The 11,518-nt window shown below is 39.4% G+C and overlaps 1 protein-coding gene across 1 annotated transcript; it reads left to right on the plus strand.

Annotated features, from left to right (window-relative positions):
• Window positions 1-1,873: 1,873 nt before the first annotated feature.
• Window positions 1,874-3,124, plus strand: PRSS35 (serine protease 35). Its single transcript, XM_026080256.1, has one exon. The coding sequence runs from the start codon at window positions 1,883-1,885 to the stop codon at window positions 3,122-3,124; it is 1,242 nt and encodes a 413-aa protein (XP_025936041.1). The 5' UTR covers window positions 1,874-1,882.
• Window positions 3,125-11,518: the final 8,394 nt, after the last annotated feature.

The following is an 11,518-nucleotide window of genomic DNA, read 5'->3' on the forward strand; positions in this document are numbered from 1 at the left end:
TACTGTATTATAAACTGTTTTACATATATCCTAGTAAGACTAGGGGTCAAAGTTGGTGTTCCGTGCCAGCTAAGGTAAAAATTGCCAAAAATGCCACAAACACAAAATCACCAATCTGAATTTGGCATCAAAAGCAACAACTTGTGTTTGAACCGTAGTGCTAAGTTAGCTAAAAAGCGATAGTTGTTACTTGTTATAGACAAGAGCTTAGTCTAAATGGTGCAGGTGCCTCAAAATTATAGGAGTTGGTCCATTGTGGACCCTTTAAGTGAGGTTATCACTTATTTTTCCATGTTACATACATACTACTCTTTTTCATGCTATGCCTTTAGCTAGCCTGTAACCAGGCTATTTCACTGCATGGCGATACTCATTCTAAACAAAACATAAGAAATGCAAAGCAGTTATCTTTAGCCTGATTTACTCTGCCATTACAATATAAACCAGAAACCTTAACCACATACATATCCTTGAATTGCCTGGATTTTAAAGTTTAATTATAGGCCATTTCTTCCTACACAACTGAGGTTTCTGTGTAATTGAGATATAGGATATGAGAATGAAGCTCAGCTTTCCCAATGGCAGCAGTCAGAAGCTGGTTAATGCTGCTGACATCACTGTTGCCAAAGGAGGAAAATGGTCTTTTCAGTAATGTTTTGAGCTAAGAATCAAGAGCTCTGGGGTCAGTTTCTGACTCTGCCACAAGCTTCTAAATTTCACATTCTTTCTGTGTGTTTCTCAGCTGCAGATCAGAATAATAGTGCTTTTTTTTTTGTCTTGCCTATTTAAAGTGTTAGCTCTTTGTGTGGTGCATCACCCCATCTAGGTGGGGCTATTTTGCATGTGACTGTAACCCACAGACAGCAGTTTCTGTAGCCTTTGTGGGATCCCGCAGGGGACGAAGCATGCGATGATTCATCAGACTTGTCCCTCCTGCTTGGCTGGTCTTTCCTGCATGTACATAACCAGGACACTCCTCTGGACCAACCACCTTCTACTTTTCTCACCCTCGTGCCCCATCTGGCCACAGCTTTTGAGGGCGTCTGACATCCTGAGAGTGTTTGGTGGCCACAGTACATAGGGAGATACAACAGGAAAGCTGCAGGAAACCCGTGCCTTTCACAGCAGCAGCAGCTGAAGGCACCTAAAATGGCACTGGCCACCTGTTCAGGTGTCCAAATTGCTCCATTTGTCACTTCCAGACAATATAACCTTTGAGAGAAAAAGAAGATCTTTCAAAGTAGGTTCCTGGGGAGAGCAATCATCAAAGTACCATTTTCCATAGTTGGCAGATTCACCAATCTCAGCTGGATGGGCCATGCAAAACCACTGGTGGCTTTTAGGTCACTTAAAGCTGCTGCTTTTTGGCCATTTTGTCGAATAATGTGATCAGTCTGATTTCCTGAAGGAATAAGTCTAAGGGGCTTAGTTTGTTTGACCATCTTTGTCTTCATCCCATCTTTTGAATGGGATTCTTGAATATACCTACAACCAGTAGTTAGGAAAAGAAGCAGATGTTTAAGAGAGGATTACATTTCTATGGGATAAATAAAAATAGGGGGCTGTGCAGAGTGGAATGACTCAGACTACTGCCCCCCTTGAGTGAAAAGCAGGTAAAACTCAGCTGTTGCCAAGTTCCAGCAGGTAACACAACATGGATGCTGGCTGACTGGTCTGCACCCATCTTTTTAGAGACTGGCAGGAGTGTCAAAGGCAACACAAAAATATTTGAGGCGTTTCTATTTTTTATCCAGAATTCTGTTCCACCAATGTTAGTGTTAATATTGCATGATTATACTTTTAAGATACTAAGATAATTGTGTATATTTCAAATGCATATTTTTAAATCTCTCTTTCTTGTTTTAGAAAAAAAATAGACAAAATGGAGCATGTGTTACTGTTACTCATGTTTTTCATACCTATGTTGGGTCTTGCTAATGGAACAGAAACTGAAGAAGATTTTACTTGGCACTTAAAGAAAGTACCCCAGATTGTGAGTGAAAGAACTTTCTCCCTTGACAGCCCTAAATTTGAAGCAAAAACCAAATTAGAGCTAAACAGTGTGTGTGGAATTGAATGTCAAAGAAAATTGCCAGYGCCAAGCTTGTCTGACTTGAAGGACATCCTGTCCTATGAGACTGTTTTTGAAAATGGCACACGGACCCTGACTGAAGTGAATGTCCTTGCACTAATGCTTGATCCAGCTGAAAACACGACTACACGAACGTCTTCAAGAAAGAAGAGGCAGATATATGGAACAGACAGTAGGTTCAGCATCTATGACAAGCGGTTTATGACCAACTTCCCATTCAACACAGCTGTGAAGATCTCCACCGGCTGTAGTGGCATTCTCGTTTCCCCTAAGCACGTGCTAACAGCTGCTCATTGCTTGCATAATGGCAAGGATTATGTTAAAGGCAGCAAAAAACTGAGGGTGGGATTGATGAAGACAAAATCCAAAGGTAATGGCAGGAAACGCAAAGGTGCTAAAAGAAGTAGGAGAGAAGCTTCTGAGACCCAAGATGGTCCAGAGGTTGCCACAGAACTAAGACAACGCTCCAAAGGTGGTGGGAGAAAGCAGAGGAGATTGGGGAGGAAGCAGGGTACCTCAGATGGCGTGCCCGCCTTCCAGTGGACCAGGGTGAAGAGTACCCACATCCCAAGAGGCTGGTTTAAGGGTGTCTCTGGGGATATTACCCTGGATTATGATTATGCTGTTCTTGAGCTCAAGCGTCCCCACAAAAGGAAATACATGGAGCTGGGAATCAGCCCAACAATCAAAATGATGCCTGGGAGCATGATCCACTTCTCGGGTTTTGACAATGATCGTTCTGGGCAGCTGGTCTATCGGTTTTGTAGCATTTCTGATGAGTCCAATGATCTCTTTTATCAGTATTGTGATGCTGAGTCTGGCTCCACTGGATCTGGAGTCTATCTCCGTCTTAAGGAGCCAAACAAAAAGAAGTGGAAGCGCAAGATCATTGCTGTTTATTCAGGCCATCAATGGGTGGATGTCAATGGTGAACAGCAGGATTATAATGTAGCAGTAAGAATTACTCCTCTCAAATATGCCCAGATTTGCTTCTGGATACATGGGAATGATGAGAATTGCACACAAGGCTGAAGAGAGCTGAAGCTAACTCCCAGAGCACCCATACTACAATAGAGTGAAAATCTCTTGCAGCAGTTATTGAGAGAACATCATTCCACGTCAGGCTGTTTTTGAACTCAAAGCCCACAAGTAGTATTTTGATGACTTGAGTAATGTTGAATTGTTGGGGAATGGGTAGAATTGTCAAATGAATTATTTTTAATTCTAATGAACCCTAGATATGCACTTAAATTCCAAACTGTATTTATGTTTGCAAACATGATAAATTCTAATAATTCACATTAGCAAAAAATGACTATCCCATCATTTTTTTTCCATCAGAAGAACTGAAACTTCTCAAACTGATATTATTAAACAATTATTAAGCAACACATTTTTCCAATGGATTTGATTTTCTCAGGGTTCTGTTCCAATTCTTCATGCACAAGTTGTGCATACATCTMTTTACTGTATGTGCAGAATGATCCAGGGAACTGGATGAGAGTAGCAAATGCCAACAAATTATGTTGGCATTCTCTAAAGACCACATCTCCATGTTGAGATACAGCAATCTAGTTCATGCTTGTTACTTTGGAAAGCTTCTTCTTCTGGTTGCTGTAGGAACACTTCCATGGAAATCCCAAATTTCTGTAGCTGACAACTAGACTTAAAAACCAAATTTCACTTCATTGCTTACCAAAACAGCAAAGAGAAATTAATGAACATAAAAGTTTCCATGTTTGGAAGGAGGAGGAACATCAGAATACAATTTAATGCCTTTAAATCTTGTTTGAGAAGCTACAAAAATCTTGGAAATATTAAACATATGCATTTGCTTCCTAATTAATATTTGGAGATCCGTAGGTTTAGTTTCTAGTCAAATGTTTAACTTTACTATTGGGTAAAGTCACTGACCTTTGAAGTGGCCATTTGACAATCATTTAGAGCTTTACATCAAAGCCACAGATGCTAGATTTTTGGGTGCTAACCATTTTTGCAGGTTTTTAAAAGTACTTTTKTAAGAATTCAGCTTCACAGATAGGATACTATGTATTAGACTGGGAGATGGAAAGCAATATTTTGGTTTATCTGTATACGGTTTTACAAAGTGGTGGGTACTTCTATTCGTATCAGACTCCACTAACAGGAGTTGCAGGGATAAACTAAAAAAATTCTCCCAACTAAATTATATTATACCACCTTCTGAATGGTAGAACTATCCTGTAAGTTATAATGTATCTTGTTAGGTAGGAGCAGTAGATATCAAATAACTTGGTTCAATGCTTTTGCAGAACCATACTTATTGGAAAGAAAGTGACCTTGATTTTTACATGTTTTTATACATGCATCACTTTTTTTGTAATTGTTTGGTCTTGATTGCTACACAAGTTTTTATATCTTGTATTTTRTATCAAGATTTTGTAGCACACAAGATTGTTATGGTGCTATGTTATTCTAATAACATAAAATGATACTGTGTATTTCAGATCATACACATTGGGTTTCATTACTGTTAAGGTTATTCACCATTCCAATATTTAATTTTTTGATCATAAGTTTATACTGACTGAAATCCATTTTCTTCGTGTGCAGAAGAAAAAATATAACATGGTTTTAAAATATTATTGGTTTGTTGGTATCTTTAAAATACGCTTGTAATATATTTTGATGACATAAGGTCATTTTTAATAACCCATTATTCTGTAGCTGATTGAAGGCATAAAACCTGGCTCTTTTAATGTGCAGGTGACTTTTTTGTCATTGTATTGCCAAAGCATAAAAATTTAAGACTTGTTTCCATACCATAACTCTTGCAATATTTCATCAATTGGAAGAGGTCTCACTTTAAAAGAAAAATAAATAAATAACTTCAGCCTTTTCAGGCTTGTGATTTTTACTTGTGTGATTGTTTGCAGAAAACTAATAATAATTTCTAAAGTTTAGATATTAATATGTCTAAGATAGATTTCAAGGTTAATTAATTTTTGTTGTTAATATTCTGTTAAGACATATGACATCATTGACAATAATTTTAAATCACCTCAGTTGAGTATTTAATACTCTTGCTCTATGTAACAGGCCTACAATATTCTTTAGCATGCTCTATAATGTTTTTCTTAAGTGCCTTTTTCCATACTTACTGTAACAAATATGGTACCACATTCTTAATCAGCATAGGTATATAGATTTTTTAATACAGTTACTCTTGTTGTTGATCTGGGTCCAAAATTGATCAAGATAGGGTGACTTAGTAAATGCCTTGTTTTGGTGAGTCTCATTTAGGTCTACTCATTAGGATTACATTTCTTTATTAGTCTGGGAATCGAGGACAAGGTAAGAATGAAAAATGTTGATAGCACCTGTCAGGTGTCTTTTTATAATAATAATAATTTGCTATAAATACCTCAAGAGATTAAAGAAGGCCAGAGCAACAGAAAAATTAATCAAAACTATATATATTCAAGCAAGCGTGTCTGAATGCTTATACACAAGSACATGCAAATGCATAGGCTTGCTAGGCAGAGACCGTCTTGCTTGAGTCAGCAACTTCAGGCAAGGAAATGCAGACAGAAGACATGAACAGACAAAATGTTGCTTCCTGTTGTACCCCGATGCATGTACCATTTAAATCTGCCACTTAGCATAATAAAGAAATCAGTGCTTTATGTAGGTATAGTTACTGCTTACTTCAAGCACTTCCTAAAYAGGTCATAAATCAACTATTTTCACACTAGCAAGCACAACCCCAGAGGGTTGAGGCACTGCACAGCACAAAGCTTTTGGCACCAGCAAGTGAGACAAGAATTTCTGAGCTGTGATAATCTCAGATTTCCTTAAAATAGCTGCAGCTAGTATCTACTGATCTATACAAAAACATAGGGAGAGGTCATCTTTGGAAGTGGATCAGATCCACAATTGTTGTATAATATACAGGCTTCAAGATTTGGTTCCCAGCATAGGCAGGGACAGAGCCTTGCAATGCTTCCAAAAAGGATTTTGTCCCTCTTTCAAGTGTTGGACTATGCGTCATTTGTTTTCATACTAACACTTTTTCCGTAAGAGCTGCCACAGTAGAGCTGGTTCTTTAACTGTACTCCTGGCATTAGCTAAAAACAAACTCAAGGAAATCCTTTTTCTGCTAAGGGGCTATTGGCAATTTATGGAGTTTAAAAAAAAAAACAAAAAACAGATCAAAGATAAACCTCAGATGCAAATTTTTAACATCCTGGGGCAGCTTCTGCAAAAAAATTGTGCATGTGTTTAATTTGGGGCTCTGAGAAACATTGTGGAAGTCAAGGGGATTATCTCTGATGTGAAAAAATAAGTCCAAGACTGTATTACCTTAATAAAGGAAATGCAATGTTAGACAGCAAAAATATTTCTGCCTTATGAGGTATAGAGTACCTGAGGCTTTAAAAAGTGCTTAAAGAAACTCCTTCACTCAATTTATAGCTTACTATCCAAATATTGCACTGATTTATGAGTCTGTATGGAGTATAAATCAGCAAAGAATATGGTCTTAAGTAATAAAATAATTCATCTACATGTGGAGGAGATAAGCAGTTGGGGAGTTAGTTTCTCCTGTTCTGCTGATAAGGAATCAACTTGCAGCAAACAGCAGTTACTCCAGAAAGAGAGAGCAAAATAAGTTGATATTACGAAAGAACAGGAAGAAGGACTAAAGAAAGTGTGAAAAGTAACAGATGAAATAGCTGTGAAGTAGCAGAGGGACTTACTGTAAGAAAGAGCAGGAAGCTGGCAAAGGCGTAAGAATATAAATTAAAATGTAAAAATCATCAGTTACACAAACAATCCCACTTTTGCTGTTAAACATGAGGCTTCCCAGCCTCCCGTGAAGGGTTGGGAGAGGGGCAGGCGCTGGCCGGCGGCGGGACCCAAGCAGGCGGCTTTCCCGGCCCCGTCGCCCATCCCTGCGCCGGGCACTGGCCCGCGCGCCCAAAGGCTTGGAAACACGAACTGCCTGGCACATGGGTCATCAAGCGCGTACGAAGCGCAGGGAATTTCTCTCAGGTGAAAGTTTTGCAAACTTGATATTTTGTTGGGATTCCTATAAGGGTTGTTCCCTATTGGGGAGAGGAAAAAAAAAAAAAAGGCACCCCCAAACTTGAAGCTTTTAAATGCTTGTTCCATCGTTTTGCATGTACCTCCAAACCCTAGCCAAGAAAATTTTTCAAATACTTTTGATTTTTGTTTGCTGTGTTTGTAGAAATGTAGTCAACTACTTCTAATTTTAAAACATGGGATATTGCAAATACTTTGAGCTACAAATTCCTGGATTAAATAACAAATGAAAAAAAAAATACTGTTAAATTGAAAGCCTAAAATTGGAGGGCAATCCCTAATGATTTGGAAGTATATGAACCCCACAGTTTTTATCTGTAAGAGCCATTTAATCCCAATGAGAGAGAGCATTTAGGCTGAAAACAGCTCACCAGCCTTGAGAAGTTGCTTTTATGACTTTTTGTGTCAGTTTTTAACTAGCCACAGCAAATAGCCTTAAAAGAAAAAAAAAAGTTGTTTCGTAATATTTTAACTACACAAAATGACAGCTCATTTGAGAACATAAATGTAAACCTTTGCTCTATTAAGATATTATACAATGCACGTTACTACATCAATAAAGATGGTCTTGTTTTTTTCTAGGGTTTTCTCTATCGTGATGTAGTTTGTTAGCTATGTTCTTGGTACATAACCTCAATTCTGTAAAGGTTTGTAACAGGTTATCTTTGAATCCTCTGGACATAGCCTGACAAGACGTTAATGTCTCTTTAAATTTATTCTGGAAAGAAAAAATCCCTGTCTACTAATTTCTCCAAGATAATTACTTTGCGAGCAGATCTGATGAATAAAAAAGTTGGTTCAGCAAGGAAATGACTCACAGAATATCCCACGACTTATTAATATCCCACCAAGCAAGCAATCAGCTCTGTTCCTGCTGTTACCTGCTGGTATATTTGCCACCTCGGTGAGTCAGCCAAGGGCTGGTAGCGGGAATCGAAATCCCGCCCCGGCCGCTTGGAGACCACCCTTCACCGCTGTCCTGCAGAAGGGTTCGGAGCCCGAGAAATGTTTCGCTGGCCCTATCCAAGGAATAAAAACAGACTCGGATGAAATGTGCCCCTCCGCAGGCCACCCCTGAGCCGGGGGAAAGGATTTGTTTGCTCGACAGATGACACATTTCAGCCTGGCCCGCTGGGGCAGTGGGGGGCTGGAACTGGCGTCCTACCCAGATAGCCAGTTTAGGCTAGGACAGCCCTTAACAAAGGCTCTGAGGAGCTTTAACAAAGGCTCTGAACGACTTAAGCAAATAATAGCTGCAATAGTAACCTCAAGATATGACTTTGCTAGTGAATTTATGTAGGTTATGACTAGTGTTCCTGCTAAAAGGGTCGTTCTTCTCGCTTGGAACAGCTCTTTGAGCCTTRGTACTGCCTCACCGCTTAGCCACGACTGTTAAGAGAAAGCATCAGATATACTGCAAAAGTTACACAGCTATTTTATAAAGGTCGTGCCTCTTGGCAATTACATACACACCTTATTTAGTGTGGTTGCTATGGCTCTACTTCTTTTCCATGTAAAAGAGTTTGAAAACATTGGATTAAACCAAGCTGGGCTGTTTTTCAGACAAATTACTCAGCTGCCCTTTGGCTACATTTCCAGCCTTCTCCACCCGCTCTCCCGCACCCCCCAGTTTAATTTCCAAATTTATGGATTGAATTCTGATTTCAGCTTTGCTTACTCAAAGACAAAAGTAATTAGGAGACACCATTACAGAGAAGAATGCGGCTGGACATTTTTGTTGGTATATTGAAGCAGGGCAGGCTCCAGAGGGAAAAGAGGACAAGAAAAAAGAGAGGTGAGGATCTCGGCTGCAAAAAAACCCACAGTGCCTTATTCAGCTGAATAAAATATGATTTCTATTTTTTCTACAGTAAAACGCAACCCTAGTTTTCACATTCCTTAGCCTATTTCTGCAATGATTAACTCATCAGCTAACTACTGTTGGCCCTTGTTGCACAGGAGAGAAGGAAGCTCTTCTGTCCTGGAAATGTAGCACAGGCTCCAAGGTCAGGAAGGGTTTCCCCTCATGACGAGATTCCTGCGAGGAAAAAAAAAAGTCAGAAGTTACCCAAAGGGGGATTTATAATATGAATAAAAAACAAAAAAGTCTAAATTTATATAAACAGTGATCTCTAAGACAAGTACCATATTTTTATTTAAATAAAACTTATGGCAAATCCTTTGCAAAATATATACATAGAAAAGCAACGTAGAATTTATAGAAGTGTGGCAGATGGGTTTTTCTACCACCCTTCTCTATGCAGTCCATGAACACATTCCAGAATTGCAGTGAGTGACATGGCTAGAAGAATTATAACTTACTTGTTCTCTATCCCACCCTGTCCCTGCAGGGGCAGTGATTTATTCTGCTATCAAACACTTACTGCTCATTGTGGATTTGTGGATTTGGGTTGAAACAGAGTCATCTTCACTGGTAGACAACAAGCAGAGGCATCCAGGGACATGGCAACTGGCATTTTAGGGTTTTTTTCTTTTTCTTCCTTTCATCCTTTTTTCTTTTTAAGTTCCTCTCCAGCTTTCCCATCTTTCTAGTGTATTAGTCTCTCTAAAAACAATATTGTTATATGCATCCATGGAGGGTACATGAAGTCATTTTAAATAATGGTGGCTTGAAACTGAAACTCTGTTTTGGAGAGTACTGGAGCTTTGTAAGCACCAGTAATCAAATACTGTGTCATATTCTCTTCTCATTTATAATGGCGAAACCCTAGAGGGAAATTAGACCCACCACATGTTATATGTATTTGTTTGTTGTAGAGTGTTAGGTACCAGCCATTTATGATCTATAAAAAGGTTTCTTAGGAAAAAGTGAAAGGGAAAAAAATCTTTAGGAAGCCATAATCTAAAAGAAAAGTAGCAGTTCTGATAGTGTTCACTTTAGATATGATACTTTATTGCTTGTAAACTTTCTTAACCTATGAAAACAGTGACCTGTGATCAAGTAATGCTGCTTATGACTGAAGTACTTGAGTCCTTCACTTCTTGTATATTGATTTTTTCATTACCAATTAGGACCAAATAAAATTTGGCAGCTGGGCGGTAATCGATGTGAGATTAACTTCATTTCTGTCTATTCTGTGCAAACAATGTCCACAAATTAAACAAAAAAAMCAGGGCCGACACTAATTGGATTTTATTTTTTTAAACTGTAAAGAATTATCTTTATGGGATTATGGCTGTGGATGCAGTTTTTGCTTAGTTATTTTGCCATATAAATCCATAGTTCACCACACACACACACACGAGGAAGAGCAGCTTTAAACTCCTCCTCTTCAGCTTGAAGGCTCATAAGAGATTGCATTAGCCGTCTCCAGCTACTAGTATCAAAGAAATGCCATTCAGTATTTGTATGTTCCTTCTCAACTCAGGCTTCACCTTGGCATCCTTCACACTGACATCGACCTCGCCCCCATCCTACGCTCTACCCACTTATCTATCTTGCTAATGAAGCATCTTTTCTCTCACTTTCTTTTGCCTACCTGAGTCAGAGAGTCATCTTCTGAACTCTGTTGATGTGTTTTTGCACCTTGAGTCTCTGCCTTTGGAATTGCTTTTCATTCCTTCCCCCCTATTACAACTATTTTTATAGCCACAAGAAGTCCTGGCTCTCCTTGTTCCAGTAACATAAGGATGCGATACTGCTGCTCCTCTCCTCACATCCACCCAGATAACTGTAAAACACGCATCTCAGCCCTAGAAGCAAAAACCCCCATCGAGTCCCTGGTTGGCTCTGGCTTTTGCTCCAGACCGCTTTCCTTGCRGTCCAGCTGGTTCACCGCTTCCACTGGGTCCTGCCTTCTTGCAGCAGTGCTCATCTTCCTCACATTAGTACAGCTATTTTGAATTCACTCTTTGCAACACCCTCTCTCACCTCCCTGCCCATCTTGGGGTCTCTCTTCTGCTAATTCCACTTTTTAATATTTTTACTTGTGCCCAGTTTGGGATTTCATCTCGTTTTCCATCTAATACACACCAAGTCTAAAATTAAATAAATGATGTCCACCCACAAGAGCTAGACACTGAAGAATTTGGCTTTGTGCCTGAGGGAGACCACTTAAAGTGCTATTAAGGTAATGAGGGAAAACAAAGAACTATAAAGGCAAAACAACTGCAAGCAAACAGCATTTGTGCTTCCAAAACAACACATAAATCTGGAATCAGCCTTGTGAAACTCTTTCATAAGCTCTGAGTCAATGTAAACACTCGCTGCCAGATGGGGGAGTGATCTTGTGACAGCCCCCGCAAAACAGCTCCTGGCCGAGCCGACAACTCCCCCACGTTCGCTCTTTGCCTGGATGCTCGTGGAGGGGAGAGGTCTGTCGT

Source organism: Apteryx rowi, unplaced genomic scaffold (assembly GCF_003343035.1).
Source record: "Apteryx rowi isolate R43461 unplaced genomic scaffold, aptRow1 scaffold_512, whole genome shotgun sequence".
Taxonomy (NCBI): Eukaryota; Metazoa; Chordata; class Aves; order Apterygiformes; family Apterygidae; genus Apteryx; species Apteryx rowi.